Consider the following 20,839-nt stretch of genomic DNA (forward strand, 5'->3'; position numbering starts at 1 on the left):
TGCGCGCCGCCTGACAAATTTCGTTCGCTGAATGCAAATTCGAAAATATTATCTTCGAATTTGGCGCCGAGAGCAGGGATGTTATGAGTACAGTCAAAACAAACAAATTATAGATGTGGAATTTTGATGCATTGGTTGCGTTGCCGAATTACACGAATTGTCAATTCAAAGTAATTTTTCTTTATCAATTCAAAGTAATTTTTCTTTTACATAATAACAGTCTTATTTAATAGAATTCACTGAAAAAATGAATAGTTATGCAGTGACTAAGGATTTATATAGGCTCTATGTAACGTTGCGAAAATTCCAATTTATAAAAAATTCTGCTATTAATTTTAGTTATACAATACTTATGTCAATAAAATTACCAAGATGGAGAAATTTATTCCATTTATCTGTCTATCAAATCGGATGTTTGTCATAAGAAATAATATATACAAATGTGACAAGCTATGAAGAACTGCTAAGGCTATAATAGTTGTTTTGGCATTTTCTAAGGAGCACCTCATACGTAATAACAAAATGCGGAATCTTTGCTTCCAGACGCCAAAGCATCTTTCCACCGTTAAGCATCCGTTCGAGGATTCAAAACGCGGCATCCCCAAGCAGACGACTATTGAGCTCCCCATCATCAAATCTTTGTTTAATTCTGCTTCCCCCAAAAAAACGTGAGCCATTACTTGGGTATTCAGTGAGTAGTACCCTTTTCTGTTTAAATAGTTCTTAGACCTGTGTCAATCGTGATTTATTCGGTCTTTATGACCCGTTCATCAAAAAGATTGAGTGATTGCAATCGTAGTAAACCAAATCAAACGTTCTCAATGTCAATCGTTTCATCATACTGTCTTTCGTTTTAAAGGAAAAGAAATATGTTTCGTTCATCCAACTTATTCTCATTCAAATGAAATGATATAAAATGGGAATTAAACATAGCTTTGAAACAATCAATCAATTATTTCAATACTAATCGTTTTAAAGACCGAAACTGAATGAAAATGAAGTACCTTAACCTTACGTACTCTACTGCAAAAAGTTCCATATGGTTCCACTCGCTTATTTTTCATTCAAATCCAAAATGAAACAGAAACCTAAATGATTGAAAAAGTGAACGATTGGAATAGAATGAAATTTGCCCATATTATTCGCATCCACATGAAACAGATACCAAAACGATTGACAAAAAGAACAAATCATTGAACTGAACGACATATGAACGATTGAATCTTTTAAAATGAACGATTGACACACCTCTAATAGTACTGCCACATACTTTTGTAATCTTTATTAGGGTACAGTCAACGGCCCAACCACCTTTAAAAATTCCCATATTCGAGAGAAGTTGTTCAAAGTCCTAAGCTGGTTCGAAAAAGAATTTTGAATTTTAATGAACAAAAGTCTTTTGGCATCTAACGCTTTTGCCACTCACTTACAAATTTGGAAAAGAGTAGGTTGGCTAAATCCGTGGATGTCTGCTATATCGTCTTGAATCTATAAACAAATCATAAAAGGTACTGATTTCGAATTGGTGTACAAATTAAGTACAAACTTACCTCGTTCCGTCTCCAATATCTTATTGTAGCTTGGATATCTATGGGAATGTGGCTTCCTCTATTGGTACTGCTGATGTCCGGACGGATAATTCAAATTATTTTTATGATATTCTCTTTCGAAAACCTTTTTTTTTTATGCTAATTGGGTGAACCATATTTTATAAACTTTCCGCCTTTTCGGGTTGGTAAACCGTGATTTAAATTATTAAAATCAATAATTAACAAGCTTATCTGGAAAGGCATGATTGTTTTCTTTGTAGTTTCAATAATGGAGCGATATCAAAATCTTATTTACGAAATTATAATAACAATCATTTCTTTACGTAGGCTTTATTCAACCTCTAAACGCGTTTAGCTTATTATGGGACTATGCAACCTTGCATTAGTATTATAAATAGCATTTTTGCGTTTAGAGGCATTATAGAGATTACATAACTTTATGTAGGCTCTATACAGCGTTTTTAAATATGATGAAAAAACAAAAACTAAGCTTTAATTTACGGAAGCACTAATTTTTATCACGCGAATTCAAGTGGATGATAGGTATACCCACTATAGCCACTTTAAAAAAGTTTGTGTTCAAATAAACTCACAAAATATCTAATAAATTTAATTAAATTAGAATAAAATTGAAGAAATATAAAAGCAAAGCGCTTTAACATGAGATCACATTATGCGATTTTTTACAATAATTTTATTAAAAGTAGTAAGGTTCGATTTTGAGAATTTGTACGGCTTGTGTAGTGCGTAGATAATACTCCCTGTTTCCTAAGTCCATTCAGATCAAGAGTTTATATTTTTAATAAATTTATCATTTCCACAAAGTTGCTTAAATAAGTTTAACCGTTGTTTTTGTTTAGTCAAGGGAGTATGTTAAAAGAACGTTTTCGTTATGACCAAATGGAATTAAAAATGATCATTTAACCAAGTAAAAAAATAATGACCGAATTTGACAGACGACCAATGTGGCAACCGTAGGCTGGGTAAACTGAGCGAGCAACGCAAGTAGAAATACAAAATTTTGTCAAAAAAATGCACAGACTTAGGCTAGGCAGGCACATGCAACTTTTTCGAAACCAAATAGTTTGATCGTTAGTTGCCCAAACATCGCGTCCATAGACGAAACGAAATTGTTTCAAATCTGTCCTATTCTTTTGCTTATGAAAGAATAGAGTAAATTTCCTGATATGGATTTTTACAAATTGACACTGAATAAACCTCTAATTAAACGAATATCGAAACAAAATGCCCCCAAAAAAATTGTGTGCGATTTTCCTTTTTTTGATTTCCTTTCGGTTGCCAAAACGCTTTTCAACACTGCCATTTTTGACGGATGTTAACTTTTTTGAATGAAAATAAAACATCATTCAATTTAACTTTCCTTATTTATTTCTAATGATAGAAATATAATAGAACTTCAGTTACTTATTCATACCACAAATAAATGACATTCTTATTTAACGAATCATAAAACGTAAATACTTTAGGCCAACTGAATCACTTAACCACCAGCACCGCCAAAGCTATTTGTAAATGTTCTCATTAGAATATCATAAGAATGGTCAATAATACCGCAACCATTTGGCCCCATCGTTCCCGCACTATGTGCTGCATCCAAATACAAATAAGCTTTGTATTTCTTCTTTAATGCAATAACCTCAGGCAATCGGACACGAAGCAGGACAGTTCACCTCCGCCGGTTTACCTCTGCCAGTTTACCACCGCCAGTTTACCTCTGCCAGTTTACCTCCGCCGGTTTACCTCTGCCAGTTTACCTCTGGACAGTTTACCACCGCCAGTTTACCTCCGGACGGTTTACCTCCAGAGCAGATAAGGTAGTTTATTATTTTCAAAACTAGCATCGAATTGAAAACTTTTGGCATTTAGTTTTGTGTTGTTCTTTATTTGTATTACTTATGAAATGAATTATGACACTTCCACAACACCATAACGTTTTTTTTCTAAAGCAAAATATTCATTTGATATTTAAGTAAGTTTTTGTGTTTTTTTTTTTTTTTGAATATTTAGCAAAATTCAATCTTTTTAATCAAACAAAGCTCAAATTTCTCTTTTTTCAATAGACAAAACGAGAAATTGACCATAAAAACATTTATGAGTAACAGTTTTTAAAAATAAATAAACTCACGGCCGAATAACACTTAAAATAAAACACTAAGAAGCAGAAATATCGGCCTTTGCATTTATTAAGAAGCACCCTGTGAGCAAAATAAGCCACATTTCAAACTACCTTACCTGCACTGGAGGTAAACCGTCCAGAGGTAAACCGGCGGTGGTAAACTGTCCAGAGGTAAACTGGCAGAGGTAAACCGGCGGAGGTAAACTGGCAGAGGTAAACTGGCGGTGGTAAACTGGCAGAGGTAAACCGGCGGAGGTAAACAGTCATGTACCGAATCGGACAATCGAACCCTCCTACTGAAAACACCTTCGACAATAATCAACATTTGTTTCCATTGTTTGCCTGTTTTTGGCTCACCATTAATTGTACATTGTCGCAGAACACTGTTCATGTTATTTTGTTTGAATACTTTTGTTGTGGCTCCTGACAATCGAATGCGAAGTATAATCGATGCATGATTCTTTTCCCAAGTAGTTGTACGACTTCAGGTTCAGACATCGTGTTTCTGTTCCAGTGAACTCGAATGTCCAATCTTAGTCCTTGATTATGCAAATCGGTAGATTCCAGCAATCTCGAGCTCTCCGATAGATATAGCGTGAATAGAAGCTCTTGAAGGCATCGTAAAGCGTAACATAACCCTGAAAACTAATCTAATTTCAGACTCAGTCAGTCAGTTAGGGGATTTCAAATCGATTCAAATCGTCATCTTACCTCTCGATTATTTTCTTTAGCTACTTTTGGATCACACATCAATTGATTGATGTAGCCCAATATAATAAGCAGGTAAAAACTAAGATATGTTAGGCAGGCTGTGTGTAAAGGAACCTCTTCGAATGAAGATTTGCTCCGATTAGGATCATCATAGAATCCTCCTCTTCATGATACTGCTGCTCCTGTGGCTGCTTTTCTGCAGTCTGGTTAATAGCATTCGACGACTACAGCGTTGTGAGAGGCAAAATTCCATTTGAAATAATTGTGCCGTTTGAAGAGGTCTTCGGTTTTATTCTATTTTTTAAACGATGACGCACTTCGATATGATTGAAGAACATAATAATCTGAAAATAAAAAAAATAAAAAATATGTTTTGTTTTCAGATACAAATAATAATAACCACCAAATTCAGTACATAAATACTTTTGACGTTTAAAAAGTAGCAAATGGAATTATGAAAACAAATTTACGAGAAGGATATATTAGTCTCCACGTCTGAAAGTATCCTACTAACCTCGTCACATTTTAAAGAATCACTCGACTGAAATGCACTAATACATGCATACGAAAGAAACTATTTAGTTACATGTGCGCACAGTTACGTGTGTCATAGTAGGATACAGACATTTTTTATGGGTTTAAGAAACTAATAAATTTTCAATTTTCAATGTATGAAAGAGAAAACTAGTGAAATTGAGATGTAAGGTGGTTCTTCTCTCAGATTTTTTTGTGAAAGGAAAACATTGACTAAATTTTATCTCTCTTGCACTTAAACAAAATTATTCAACGATTTAGTTTAATGTCCGCGCAGCTACCTATAATTCCTTCTGACACAAACTAAGTAATTGGTTTGAGGTGATCGCTTAGTTTGTGTCAAAACACAAACTTAAAAGTTGCTCCAATAGGCGACAGAATGGTTTCGGCATTTGCGCGGAGTCTCGTATAAGTCTATAGTGCACAGTTTAGAAACTAAAAGTTGCATGTGCCTTAAGCATCAAAAAAGTCATCGCGTAAGGCTAGGCTAGTAAGGGAGGTCTTACACCTCTAATAACATTTCTTCATCGTATAAGATGGGAACAACAAATGAAAAAGAAATGTCAAAAACACGCAACCGAAAAACATCCGACATCCGAGTGTGATAATGCGAGATTGACGGGATACGCAGCATACACAAAGTCTGAGTGTAATAACACACTTAACACCTCCATATTTTAAAACTAAGACTCCTTATTTAAATTATTTTGTATTTATTTAAATGGAACGATTTATAAAACATGAAATATTCAAGTGTTTCTAATAACATACCATATGTTTTTTCCCTTTAACTGTTGGTTTTTACTGTTACAACAATGTTTTCCTGGAGCGAAGAAACGATAACAGAAATGTGTCAGTCATTTCTATAAACGTCTTCATGTTGCGTTGTTTTAATATAATTTACCAAGATGAACTATATGGACATCTTGTCAATATTTAGTCTGTACATTTCTTTTCGAATGATGTTGTTTATTTATTATTTTAAAACAGAGTCGCTTCTTAACAAACTACAAATCAAATAAAATAAAATTCTTTACTTGTATTGTATTAATCGAAAAGACTGTTTCTATTTTAAGTGGTGGCGTCCCATTCTACTTGTTATGATTTAATGTTATCATCTCGCACAGATAAAACTGTTTACATTAAATGTCAGTTAAAAAATCAGCATAGATGATTATAACCTTCGATAACTTTGGATTATAATGTGAATATTCCATAACTTTTCGCCACAACTTTGAACGCGCTCATTTTCAAATAGCCATCCCTGTACTTCTTGTTTGTTCACTGTCACTTCACAATTTGGTGTTTCTTGGTGCGGTCGCGGCGTGGTAACTGTAAACTTTGCTTTTTTTAGACGCCGGTAATTCTGGAATGTAATAAAATTTTACTTCAAAAATAATAGAGAATCAAATTAAATTAGTTTCCTTGTTTTATTGCCTATCGTGATAATCTGATTTAATCAGAGACCAAGAAATACTCTATCGAAGTAATCATAACTTAGTTATGTCGACTGAGATTAATACATCGGAAGGTCCAAGTACATCCGACGTTTCTGCAGAGGTATGTCGCATCTAACACACAAAAGTGTCCACATTTATTAATTTTGAATTTTGTATATTTGCAAAACTATAATTTTAGCAGCCCAACAAAAAACCCGAGACCCATTCTGAGAAAATTTTTGCGAGCAACAAATACGTTATTCTCAGCGAATGTAGGTTCCATATTTCCACAAAAGAGAATCACTTAAAACGTTTGCAGAATTTACGCAAGGAATTGAATTATCTCAAAGAAACTGAATGGATGTATGATCCTCTAGAGAAACGAGCTGGTCAACAATAATACAGCAAACAAAAACACAAAAAATAATCCTATTTTCCTTTTGTCGAACACTAAAACTAAAAAAAAAAGAAAATCATTCAGAATGTTCTCATTGTTTAAACATGTTTATAATCTTTTCGATTATGATTATCAAAAAGAACAGTATGCTAAAAAATTGGAGGAAGAAACTCGTCATTTTGAGGAAGACTTGGAAAATGAACAAATTATTGAAGAAAATAAAATACCCGAGGATGAGCTTTCATTGAAAGAGGGAGAAGTGAGTTGTGCTCAACGGCTTGGAGTTATAACTTCGTTGAGAAGCAACAATGGAATTATTGATAATTCGATATTTTTCGATTCTTCGGCTGCACCGCAATTCCATGAGTTTAAAGTTGGTTCCACGGTTGAATATATTGTTTACCAGAATGCTCAGTCAGATCACTTGAGGGTGGTTAAAGTGAATATGATGGATGGGGATAATTTGTGGGACGACGAAGTCAAAACTGAAGAAGAAGTAAGTTTTTTGTTTTAGATTTTGAGTTTGTAAGAAAAAATAAAAATTGGTACCGCGCGCCCTAGTGCAACAAATATATGTAAATACTTAATAAGTTTGAAGCTGCGAATACAACTAGAGCAGCCATACTCAACATTTTTTTTAATGAAAATATTTTATGTATTCAAAATATTTTAATATGATGATATATTCCCAACACTGTTCTAAACTGTCTTTCTTTGTGTATTTTGAGTTAAACTTCTTGTCTTTTGGCCTTCTCACATACTTTTTCCCATCGGAAGTAAACAAATTGATCTTCGTTTCATCCGACCACACAATGTTATTCCAATAAAAAGGGCGTTAGTGTTTGTTTGCAAAATAGAGTCTTTGTATAATGGTTTTCTTAGTTAAAAAATAACACTTTACGTGGACTTCTACCAGGAATCCTTGCTTCTATAAGTTGGTTTCTTACTGTTTTAGCTATCACTGGTCCGTTTTTGAGTTGTCTTAAAGAAAGAAATGGTTTCTTCTTACATATTCTTCTCAATAATCAAAACGCGAAGAAGTTTATCATTTTATTCCTCTCGCTTCTTCTTTAGGCTTGAAGAAAGTTTTAAATTCTTTTTTAGTTGAAAAGTTTAAAGTTTTTGCAAATTCAACCATCGCTTTTCCAGCTTGTCCTTGTTTCTTCATCACTTCGCGTTCAAAATGAGTATAATGTAATTCACGACCCATACTTATTAAAATTATAGACGACTTTTAAAAAATTAAGTTAGTATCGAAAATAAAATATCTGACACACTAATACTTATTTACTTACTTAAGGTGGTGCTACAGTCCTGTGTGAACTAGGGCCTCACCCAACAAACTTCTCCATCTAGCTCGGTCCCTAGCTAGATGTCTCCAGTTTCGCGCTCCAAGTTGGGTGAGGTCACCTTCCACTTGTGCGCGTCACCTGATCCGGTCTTCCTCTACTGCGCTGTCCTGTGGGTGTGGATTCGAAGACTTTCCGGGCCAGAGCATTGGTTCCATTCGCTCTACGTGACCCAGCCATCTTAGTCGTTGGACTTTTACTCTTCTGGTCAAGTCTACGTCGCTGTACAGCCCGTACAGTTCGTCGTTCCATCTTCTCCTACACTCTCCTTCGATGCATACGGGACCATAGATCACACGAAGAACTTTTCACTCGAAGCGACCCAAGGTGCTTTCATCCGCTTTTGGCAGGATGCCAAAACTAGACATGGCTCTATACAGCTCGTCCCTGTAGATGCTATCATATGCGGCCTTGAAATCGATGAAAAGATGGTGGGTGTCGATTTGGTGTGCTTGGGTTTTTCCAGGATCTGCCGTAATGTGAATATTTGATCAACTGTGGATTTTCCTGGTCTAAAACCACACTGATAAGGACCTATCAGGTTGTTGACGATGGTCTTTAGACGTTCACATATTACGGCAGAGAAGATTTTATAGGCGATGTTAAGTAGACTGATTCCTCTATAGATGGTGCAGTTTAGAGGGTCTCCTTTTTCAGGATCAATACTAAGGTTCCATTCATCGGGCATGCTTTCTTCCGACGATATCTTACAGATAAGTTGGTGCATGCTCCTAACCAACTTATCTCCAGCTGCTTTAAAGAGCTACGCATTCAAGCAATCCGCTCCAGCGGCTTTTTTATACTTCAGCTTAGATATGGCAATCTTTACTTCGTCTAAGTCGGGGGACGGGATTGTTGGCTTTCGTCGTCTATGTTGAATGGATCATCTTCTGCCTGACAGTGCAATTCGGTTCGTCGTCGCCGTTATACAGTCTGTAGAAATGGTCCTTCCATATCCTCAGCATTGACTGCGGTTCCAATATGATGTTTCCACTAAGTTTATGTAACCTGTGTGCAGGCTGTTTTTATTATTATTCCACCAAAGATGTCTTCCCTTCCTAGCTTGGCTTTTAAATCGCCCAGGACAATTTTAATATCGTAGCTAGGACACTGCTCATATGTTTTGTCTAGGAGCTCGAAGAACATATCTTTCTCTTCTGTGGGGGCGTGCGCGCATAGCAGGCTAATGTTGCCGAATTTAGCCTAGATGCGTATGGTCATGAAGCGCTCATTGATGCACCTATAGCTCAAGACTTTTTGCCTAAGTCTGGCTTCAATGACGAAGCCGCATCCAAATAAGCGCTGTTGGTTTCCGTGGCAGCAGTCCCCATAGTAAATATCGCAGTTTTTTATCCTCTTTTTGCCCGGCCCATCCCATCGTATTTCCTGGATGGCGGTGATGTCTGCTTTATAGCAGTCTAGGGCCTCCGCTAATTCTTCGACCCCACGTGGTCTGTTAAGGGACCTAACATTCCACGTGCATATCCGAAGTTCGTTGTCCTTAATTCGTTTGCGTAGGTTGTCAACCATAAATCCGTCCGTATCCGAGGCTTGTTGGTACTTCGCAACTATGAAGTTTTTACGTTGCCAGGAATTCACAGCGACTTAATATTTGTATGCATAGCCAACATTCCTTTAATGCACCCGGAATATATATATTCTAAAAAATCTAATCAATGTACAATGTTGATATTTTGTTTTATAATATAACGTTTATTTGCAGATCAAAGAAACACTTGAGAACTTAAAAGAAAAAGATCCTAAATATTTCAACACTCACCAACGTAGTATACTCGGATTAATAATGTTACGAAATCGACAATTTCTAACAATCGACACCGACTATAAGGAAATCACAGTTGATTTAGATGCTGTGCGCATTGAATTTATACCAAAAGAAGGTGATCGTGTCTATTTGAATTGTAATGTCCAAACCGATGAGAATTTTGTTGATCTTGCTGGTGAAATTTTGGAAACAATAAGTGTGCATGCTGCTCGGCAAAAAGTTGAACAAGGTGTTGTGACGAAATTACACGATGATTGGGGAACTATTAATAGCGATTGTTATTTTACAATGGACACAATTGATTTATCAGATAATCTTCAAGAAGGGGATGTTATTAGTGCTGTAATGATTGAATGCGATAGGGTGAGTTATGTTTTGTAATATACCAAATTACATATTTAAGATCTTATTTTTATTAAAGTCTATACTTAAAATAAAATGTTTACTTTTCTTAAGGGAATTTTTCTATGGCGTTGTTTATCCATTCAATTACTTGAACGTGCTGAAATAAAGCCAAAAACTACAACCCAAAAACCCATATCCGATTCAAATAAGTCTTCAAACCAAATCATAACAATAACGGAAGGCTTACGTTTTAATTTTGCCAAGGCTTTCGAGACTCAGCAACTTGATATCGAACTGAAGAACAACAGCGACAAAACCCAAGTAATTCAACGAATGGACTTCACCGGTATACGTCGTAATTCCCAATTAAAAATAAAAGAAGATATTTGTCCCGTACAATTGGAACCTGGCAAAACTACAACAATCACAGTGCATTGCGAATCACGTTTCTATGGTTTGGCAAAAGAGAAACTCCAATTTACGTTTTCAAAATTTAGAATTTATCGTATCATCGAAATTGCGGTTGGAATGGACGTTGTTCCCAATAAGGAGAATTCTGAAGAAGCTTATGTTCCAATCAAACGTCGCTCTCGCAACTATGCCAATCAAGTTTGGTCAAAGAAAAAAGAGATTATTCCAGGTGTGCGAACCCATGTTATGCGTCGATTTATCGCCAATCGAATTCCGTCCTACGAAGTGCCAAACAAGCTGCGAAATGTATTGCTGATAGATTCTTCTCGTTCAGACCAAATTGCCAATTTAGACAATCTTTATCCTGTTTTGACAAAAGAGTTGGACATCAAGAACTACTCTAACAAATTTCAAACCCTTCTGCACGTTGAAGAGATTGAGCACTTTGTCAATTTTCGGCAATACGACCGAGATAGGGCTCATTTCACTCGTGAAGGGGAATATCTTGCCCTGACAATAGATAACTTAGCCGAGAAAAGACCATCTCTAGTGATTGGGGATGTTGTGCGCGCCACAAATCCATGGGCCGAAGAGGAGGATAATCGTGCCTATGATGGTTGCATTCACAAAGTTCTTTTCAATAGAATTTTGGTAAAATTCAATCCAGCCTTCCAAAATAAGTACAACGGAGAAGATTACCGATTAGAATTCCACTTTTCAAGATATAGTTTCCGAAAGCAGCATTATGGTGTGCAAAAGATTGTCTCCAATAGAGGGGAAGATTTCTTGTTTCCATCGAAAATTATTCTCAGCGACAGTATTCAAATTGATGCTGGCTTAGATGAAATGGGCAACCTTACAATTGATGGCAAACCGGCACCGAAGCAATGGTGTAACCAAAATCTGAATGAAATCCAAAAGAAGGCAGTGAAGGAAGTTCTGCGTGGAGAGGCCCGCTGTATGCCTTATGTGATTTTTGGCCCACCGGGTACGGGCAAGACCATAACCTTGGTGGAGACAATTTTGCAAATTCTTTTAACCATGCCGAATAGTCGAATATTAGTTGGAACTCCGTCAAATAGTGCAGCCGATTTGATTTCAACACGATTAATAGATTCGGGAATTCTGAATCCGGGAGATTTTGTTCGTTTGGTTGCGCAAAGATTGGTCGAAAAGGAAATCATCCCTGATCATCTGAAGCAATATTGTGCTACCATTGACATAGCTATGGATGGTTCTGCAAAGGATGCGGTAAGTTTTTCCTAATAGATTGAATCTACATATTTCTTCAAGGTAAACATAATTGTGTCTTCTGCCAACAGATGACTGTTACCGAATCAGGAATCAAACTAAGATGTCAGATGAAATATCTGGGTCGTAATAAAATAACAGTCAGTACTTGTTCAACTCTGAGCAATTTCATTCAGATGGATTTTCCGAAAAATCATTTCACTCATGTGCTCATCGATGAGAGTGGCCAATGTACGGAACCTGAAATAGTCACACCAATATGTTTACTAACACAAAATTTCGGACAAGTAATACTCGCAGGCGATCACCTTCAGCTAGGTCCGATAGTTGTTAATAATTTTGCTGGTGAACGGGGCTTGAGGTTATCATTTCTAGAACGTTTAACAGCTCGATTTCCCTATCGAAAGGATAAATTGCGTTTTCCAAAAACAGGCTATGATCCACGATTGGTTACTAAGTTGGTTTTCAATTATCGCGCCTTACCAAGTATTCTACATGGATACAACAGTCTCTTCTATGATTCAGAACTGATTCCAAAATTGAGTGATAAAGGGAATAGTGAATTTGAAATCCTCCAAAGGATTAAATCTCTCTTACCACCCTCCGATACTCGACCAGATACGCATGCGACATTTTTCCATGGTATTCGTGGTATCAACAAACAGGATGCTGATTCACCTTCTTGGTACAATCCAATTGAGGCAAAGCATGTAAGTGTTGCATTATTTAAGCTACTTAACTTGAATTTTGTTATACGAGTATTGAATTGTTTTTTTTTTCGTATCGAAATAGATTTTCCTGATGACAATTCAACTTTATCGTTTAAATGTCAAACCAGATCAAATTGCCATCATAACTCCCTACCTGAAGCAAGTAAAGATTCTCCGCACTCTTTTTGCTGAAGCAGATGTTGCAATGCCAAAAATTGGTACCGTTGAAGAATTTCAAGGACAAGTAAGACTTTTTGTTTATAATATCTAATCTTATCTAATTTTTTTTAATTAAAAATTACATTTTTTCTTTAGGAACGACAAATCGTATTAATTTCCACTGTCCGTTCTTCATCTGATTTGATAACGATCGATCTTAAATATGCCCTAGGATTCGCATGCAGTCCGAAACGCATGAACGTCGCCATTTCACGAGCTCGAGCTTTACTATACGTTTGTGGCAATCCACATTTGTTATCTTTGACTGATAAATGGCGCGACTTTATAAAATATTGTGTTGAAAAAGATGCCTACATTGGATGTGATTTACCAGACAGAGTTCTTCAAACAACAAAATGACAAACGAAAAAAGAAACATCAATGAGTTGAAAAATATCAAAAAGAAAACAAAACAAACCTCAAAGTGAGTTAGTTTATTATTGTTTATAGTTTTCATAATAATTCCTTAAATAATTGAATTTAATTCTAAACATTAGTTTTTAAGTACTTAGGTATAAAAGAAAGATAAAATTATGTAATGGGTGTATCTATACCAGCTAAAAAGAAACTTTAAAAATGAAAGCATTAAGAATGCAACGTCCTGCACCAAGTACATAAACAAACAGGAAACATGGATTATAAATATTTTAAGATTTTATGAGAATTTATTAGATTATTATTTTATTTGTAATATTTCATTTAATAACTTTAACTTGTGTGTGCGAGGAGACGAGTGGTTAATTTAATAACAATAATCTTTGAAAAACATGATTTTTGATCGGTTTTTTGTTTTTAAAAAACTCAAATCTAAGTTAAAATTTTTACAAATTTTTTCAAAGCACGGAGATAACGTATTATCCTATCTCTAACTACAGGTACGCAAAGATACCTACTACAATAGAGCTTCCCTTCAGGATATTTGAGGAATCCTATTATCAGTTGCACGTGTAGCATTGGTATTTATCGATTTTTGGCTGAAATTATTTTCAGACACTAAACTGTTGAAAAATCAATACAAAATAAATTTTAATGATTTACTTGATAATATTTTATGTTTTAATAAATATTTTAAATGATTTAAGCGACAAAGTACGAGGTGTGGCAATTAAGTTCCGGGAATTTGTCAATAAAAAACAAGAAAATGAAGTTTTAGTGCAAATTTTACTATCGACCTTCTCAATAATCACCCTTTAACTGTACACAACGATTCTCTTATGATTGAAAGCACCCTTGGTAGTCCTCCGAAGTTAGTCCGTTTAGCACCACGGTTAGAGCTTCTTGGATCTTCTGTACGCCGCCATGATGAGTTCCCTTGATTTGCGACTTCATCTTAGGGAATAGAAAAAAGTCGCAGGGAGCAATATCGAGGCTATAGGGTGGGTGAGGGAACGTTGGGATGCCTTTTTTTTGCCAAAAACTTTTGCACAACGAACGAGGATTGGGGCGGTGCATTATTGTGATGCAACATCCAGCCATCCAAGGCGAGTTCTGGTCGCAAACGAAAAACACGTGTCCGTAGCATCTCCAAAACGCCAACAGAATTTTCAAGTCAATGTTTGGCCAGCGGGAACGTATTCTAGATGAATGATGCCGTTGATATCGAAAAAAAAAATCAACATAGCTTTCAAATGTGACTTTGACATACTCGCTTTCGTTGGCCGCTCCCCATTCTTTTCCACCCACTGTTGACTTTGCTTACGCGTGTCAGGGTCATACTCAAATATCCAAGTCTCGTCTCCAGTGTCTACCCGACTCATCTAGTCTCTGCCGCAAATCGATTTCCGCATTTGATTTTGTTCATGGATGAGAACTTAAGGCACCATCTTTGCGCAGATCTTTCGCATGTTCATATTCTCGCCTAAAACGCAAACCAAACGTGCTATGTACTTCAAATTTGAACTCTAACTAAAAGGAAAATCCCCCTGCTTAGACAGATGATAACAAATGAAAAAGTGCTGCCACTTTTTAAATTATAACTAAATTCCCGGATCTTAATTGCCACACCTCTTACATCATAATAATTATTCAGTTACTCTGAATCAAAAGAATCATCTGAGCTTAAATAAGTTGATGTGGCGGAAGTATCAGATGCAAATGGGATGTTAGGTGCCTTCAAAAGTTCGAAAACATCCTTGTGAATAATACTCGCCCGCTTGTGAGGCAGTATCCGTAAACTGGTTATCAATGGGTTCGAAGAAACCAAAAATGATTTCAATATCTTCGTTAGTCTTGACGCCTGATATTTTATGAATGAAGTTTTCTCTGTATTTTTTTCTTTGTCTTTGTTTTGTGCCTCCTGTGCTTTTTCACTTAGTTATATTGGCAACAAAGTATGTTCAACTATGGGTGGTCCATGAATTAAGACTTTGTGGATTGTGAGAGTTATGAACTAGCTTTTGTCTGTACCACAACTTTAAACCGTAATTTTTGCTGCAACATCTGGATCGCTGAAAAATCTCCTTGCAGTATTCCCATCATTACTGCTTCCAAAGCCAGGTTTTGGCTTATCGACTACATATGCCATCTCAGTTTTAAATTTGCTTTGGATTTCAGCAACGATTTTGTTATCTTCCTCTTCATGAGCTTGCCATTTCATAAGAGGTAGTTTATAACTTAGGTGTAATAAACATTCGAAGAAGTGTATCTAGACATGGAGCACAGATAATCCACATTGACATATCAATAAGTTTTATATTTCTCGTATGACTGTAATGCCCATCATCCAAAATCAGTAATATTGGGGACCAGGACCCATGCTCTGTAACTATCGCATCGATAAAATTCTTCGAGAAACGGTAAGAATCGGTACAAAAATCTATTTATCGCATCATCGAGTTTCTGTACCTTTTGACAGTCGATAACTATATAAATAATAAAAAGTTCTATTTTTTACATTATTTTATTCAAAGAAGAAGCTCCAAATCGAGCAAGTACTTTTCGAGTGATATTGTTTTCCAATTAACACTTATAAGAATTTCAGTGAAATTTCAATGTCACTCGAAAAGTATTTGCTCGATTTGGATAATTCAAACGCTTCTGAGTCACAAATTAAGTGTTATGCTGAATTTCAAAACCAATTTTTAATTTCAACAAATATTTCAAAAAAACATCATATGAAAATAGTTTCCTCATGCTCAAGGATTGTATATGAAATGATGAAACTATTCCTATATGGAATTTTTTTGTAATTTCTGCTAGAATCGAAAATGGATTTTAGTACCACGTATAGGTTTTAAATTAACCTACGTTTAAAAAAAACGACTAATTCTACGTTGACGGGTCGTTTTCGACCCTCCTAGATTTAAATAAGGTATTTACACAAAAAATTAATATTTCTTAAAACGGAAACTTTTTTAATGATATTTTATTAGAAATATATAATATGTACATATATATATGTTCTTACTACTATTTTATTCAGCACTTTCCACACATTTAACACACTCGTCACGATTGTGTTTACTTTTACAAACATTCTTGCCGCATCCACAGCAAGCAAGCTCCGTTTTGTTGTCCTTTATTGTTGAATTTTCTTCCGGCTTTGCTTGCCACGAGATGTCTGATACTCGGGATCGATTTGAGTAAAAATTATAAAAGCATTCAATGCTGATATGTCTATAATGTTTGAAAATACGCACATTGGCCAACGATTAGTTTTTCGTTTTGCCGGATAGCATTTTATCGGCATTGTCAACACCACCTTTTGTTTTGTTATAAAATTGTATACTTTCCGGCATCATTTTGGGTTCAGGTCCTAGTTCAAGGCTGTGGTGCATAGTGCTTTGTACCACTGTGCATTTATTTGTCTTACTCATATACGAAACAAGTGTAGTGGAATCCGTGAATGCGAAAGTTGATTGAAATAGTGGTCTTTTTTTTTCTAATAAAAGTTTTGATGGTATACTTCTTTTATTTTTTTTGCATAGTGCCGATCATGGTCAGATTCTTCTGGAGCAATTTTTGCCCAAGTTCTATGAAGAAAAAAAGTTATCCATGGTAATATTGTGGCCCTTCAATCCTTCGACTAGGTCTAGAACCAGGCGCTCACCTTGTTTTTTTCAGCTTCACCACCAACTGGTTTCCTAGGTACGGCTGAATCCTCCAAACGTATGATGTTTCAGCGCAAGTGCAAGCCCAAAACTTCAAGCCATATTTTTCTGGCTTGTTGGGCATGTACTGCCTAAAGGAACATCTGCCATGAAAACCTAGTAGCTGTTCATCCACCGTAACACATGGTGATGGGTTGTAAAATAAAGGAAGCAATTCAACCCATTTGTCCCATAGATTGTGAATAGGTGCAAATTTATCAATTGCTGTCATTTTATTTTGTCTGCGGCTGGTTGGATCGTCAAAACGTAGAACTTTCGTAACGTATTGGAAGGTCTCTTTAGACATAATAGCTCTGAAAATGGGCTGAAGTATTTTCGTGGAAAGAGCTTTCATCTTCAGCATCATTTTTATCTTGAAAATTTTCCTCTTCTAAAAGGCCGTGCCTTAATCGGAAGTTATGCAGCATACAGCATGCATTAATAATTCTTCTTGCTGCTTGCGGAGAATAGCATAATCACAATTTAAGGCACCGGAACATAGATTTTAAAACTCCGTTGAGCCTTTCGACACAGTTGCGTGTTCTTGAATGAATCAAGTTGTAGGGTCTCTCATCAACAGCAGAAGAAGAGCGGTATGGTGTCATGAGATAAGGGCGAAGTGGATAGCCAGAATCACCTACATCATAAAAGAAGATTTAAAATTGTAGTGTAAGCTCTCTGTGAAACATAATTGCTTACCTAACAGCAAAGAGCTGTGTTCCCCCTGTTCACAAGCTTCATAGCGTCCTTCAAGCAAAGATTTCACTTGAGATCCATCTCATATATAGGAATCATATGAGGATCCTCCAAACTTTGCTATCACACTAAGAATTCTTAGGTTGAGAATTCAATTTTCATTAAAACTAAGATTTTAAGTTCTTAACCCTCTACTGCACGCACTATGATCCAATGAAAAAAAAAATTGTCGTTTTTGTTTTTCATTTTGTAAAATTAAGAGACTAAACAAAAAAAAAATTTAAACAAATTTATTAAAAGTTATTAACTTTAGCCATATATGGCTGCTTGTGCAGTTACACATTTTTCAATCAAATTTTACTTAAGCCATATATGGCTGCTTGTGCAGTTACTCATTTTTCAAGCGAAGACAAAAAATAAATATACAAATCAGTTCAAGGGTTAATAAACATTTATTTAACATAAAAAACATTAAGTGTGGAATGATGCAAAGCAATTTCGATCCTTGTTCAGGCATAGGTTTAGTCTACATTTTTTGCAAATTATAAATGACCTGTATTTGCAGTCATTTTGGCATTGCTGTCTGGTTTCTTGCCATTCCGGAATGTGATCCAACCGCACGGAATTCAGCGGAATGTCATGACTCCTTCCTATTTTTTTGAGAGATTGAGACAATTGAGGTGAGGTGATGAAACAGGAGTCGAAGGATTTGAGTCCATTTGAGTTTTTTGGCGTGTTTGAAATCGAAGCAGGGCGTCCCCTTTTCAGGCTCTTCTTACTCCTGCACAAATGTTCCGCTACAGCCAGCTTAAAGTCGAAGAGAGTCATATACGTGTCGCTTTTCTGCCTCCACAAAATCCATGAATTGACAACACATAAGTCCAAAAAGTGAAAAAAGATTTTGATATACCACTTTTTAGACCGTATGTCGATTCGGCAAAGACCGAGCATTGAATCTAAGAGGTCAACACCACCCGGTTACTATCTGTGGGCAGTCAACCTCGATGTATTTTTTATCCTTCCTTGACCATCTTCTTTTTTTGGTTGTGGGATTGGACCCCACAAATGTGGAAAGCATGTTTACGACTTTGTTGTCGGACCACGACACGAAAGAAACATCAACGCCTTCAATGGTTGCCATCTTTTCAACAATATTTCCTCGGCCTCTTTTCTTTCTTTCTTTTTCTTTGGGCACGTCAATGTTGGGAACTCTATTTAGCCTCACCGTCCCCAGTGGAAGAAGAACCGCTTTTGTAAGACAAAGTTGAAGTTTGGGGCTATTGAACCAGTTATCAAAATATATTTTGTGGTTCAAATGACTTGGCACCGTTGATACCAACCTGGACACAACATTTCCACTAACACCCAAATCTGGGAAACCATCTGGAACCACGTTGCTCTGCTCCCCTGCGAAAATGTCGAAGTCGTAGCTGAACCCCGATATTCCGCTTAAAACGAGGTTTTTGTAACCCCACTTATGTGTTTTTTTGGGGTTATACTGCTAAAGCTGATGTCGACTCTTAGTGGGAATTGTTTGTTCGTCCACTGCAAGGTGTTCTTCTTTAGGTATGAGGAGAAGTCTTTCCCTTATGTTATTCAAGAGTGGCCTGACTTTAAACAGCTTGTCGTGCCCAGGTTGACCAAACCCCACAAATTTGTTATTGTCCGCGAAATGGAGATATCTTTTTATTTTCTCCCACCGCCTACGTGGCATGGTCTCATAAACAAAGGGCATCGCCTAGTTGGGAGTTCCAATATCGTCTTGTAGAAGGTAATTTGACGAGAGACGTGAATAGAGAAATACCGACAAATTGTTCCATTTCACTTCGTGTTATATTGACTGGCTCATTTATGTTGTCTTTGTTGTATTAAGTTAAAAAAGTAAGTGTAGGTCTACACCTTCTTAACTTTTATATTATCTATTGTTTTACTTAATTCTACAATTATATACTTATATTTAACGTATAACAGTTTTTGTGAAATTACATAAATTGCTCTAATAAAGAGACTTGAAGACACAACTTGAAAGAGACAACATCGTTTACTTAAATATCCAAAAGACTAATAGAACATGGCGCAGCCGAATTAAATTAAAATAATTATGCCTAAGACAAGAGGACAATTACTAAAAAAGAAATTAAGTCAAACTAAACAAAAAGTTAAAAAAAGTGAACAAAGTGAAACTGAAAATAGTTCCGGTTCAGAAGAGTCAAGTTATTTGGAAAGTGAATCAGAGAAAACAAATGAAAGCAGTAAAATTGTGAAACTATCGACACAAGTTCTTGAAAAATTTAATTTTAAATCAAGTCAACAAAATAGAAAAATGGATTTTAAAGTTCCGAGCCATCTGGTAATGGATGGAAATCTTTCCGAGAATTTTAAAAAATTTCAACAAAGGTTTGAAATATACATGTGCGCGTCTGAGAGTGACAAAAAACCTGAAACTGTGAAAATTGCAATTTTACTTAACCTAATTGGAGATGATGCCGTTGATGTCTTCTATACCTTTCCTGACGAAAAAGTGAAAACACTCGAATCTATTTTGAAAGAGTTCGAATTATACTGTAACCCTAAAAAAGACGAGGTGTATGAGCGGTTCAAACTATATAACAGAACCCAAAAAGAAGAAGAAACGTTCGATCACTTTCTAACTGATGTGAAGCGTTTGGCCAGCACATGCGAGTTTCATGAAGATGAATTGAATAAAGTAATCAGAGATAGAATCATTTTTGGAATCCGTTCAAAGTCATGCCAAGAAAAATTATTAGCTGTGGGAAATATATCTCTAGAGGACACTATAAAAAAATGTCGCTTGTTTGATATAGACAAATCCAGGCTAGAAGTCGTCCAGAACACAAAAGAACACGAGGCTAAGGAACAGTCGGGGAGCTCATCAATCAACATTATTAAGAAAGGACCAAGTAGCAATTTTAATAAATTTAATAGTTCTTTTAAAAATAAATTTGAAACAAAAAATCAGAAGCATAATCCAAATCAAATTTCTAATTATAATTTTCCTTCTAAGCAGGATCAATATACCAAAGGGTACGAGTGTTGTGAACGTTGCCATAAGCAGCATCCCCCAAATAAATGTCCAGCTTTTGGAAAAGTATGTTTAAAATGTAATTTAAAAAATCATTTTGCATATGCGTGCAGAACAAAAAAGGTAAATGAATTATCTATACAAAATAATAATGAAAATGACCAGATGGATTG

The 20,839-nt window shown here is 35.8% G+C and overlaps 2 protein-coding genes across 4 annotated transcripts; both read left to right on the forward strand.

Moving 5' to 3' along the window:
• Nucleotides 1–6,242: 6,242 nt before the first annotated feature.
• Nucleotides 6,243–6,771, forward strand: LOC129947874 (uncharacterized). 2 transcript variants are annotated; one of them, XM_056058617.1, is made up of 2 exons: nt 6,243–6,492; nt 6,571–6,771. In XM_056058617.1, exons 1-2 carry the CDS (start codon nt 6,436–6,438, stop codon nt 6,769–6,771), a joined length of 258 nt encoding a protein of 85 aa, XP_055914592.1. In that variant the 5' UTR covers nt 6,243–6,435. The 2 variants fall into 2 exon arrangements, with proteins under 2 accessions (XP_055914592.1, XP_055914593.1); XM_056058618.1 differs by having other exon boundaries at nt 6,574–6,771.
• Nucleotides 6,772–6,853: 82 nt separating this feature from the next.
• Nucleotides 6,854–13,892, forward strand: LOC129947873 (probable RNA helicase armi). Of its 2 annotated transcripts, XR_008781776.1 has the most exons (7): nt 6,854–7,264; nt 9,841–10,266; nt 10,360–11,910; nt 11,982–12,620; nt 12,703–12,864; nt 12,936–13,263; nt 13,715–13,891. XR_008781776.1 is itself a non-coding variant. In XM_056058616.1 (6 exons), exons 1-6 carry the CDS (start codon nt 6,854–6,856, stop codon nt 13,197–13,199), a joined length of 3,453 nt encoding a protein of 1,150 aa, XP_055914591.1. In that variant the 3' UTR covers nt 13,200–13,892. The 2 variants fall into 2 exon arrangements, 1 of the variants encoding a protein (XP_055914591.1); XM_056058616.1 differs by having other exon boundaries at nt 12,936–13,892.
• The last annotated feature ends 6,947 nt before the right edge of the window (nt 13,893–20,839 follow it).

This window comes from Eupeodes corollae, chromosome 2, assembly GCF_945859685.1.
Source record: "Eupeodes corollae chromosome 2, idEupCoro1.1, whole genome shotgun sequence".
Lineage (NCBI taxonomy): Eukaryota > Metazoa > Arthropoda > Insecta > Diptera > Syrphidae > Eupeodes > Eupeodes corollae.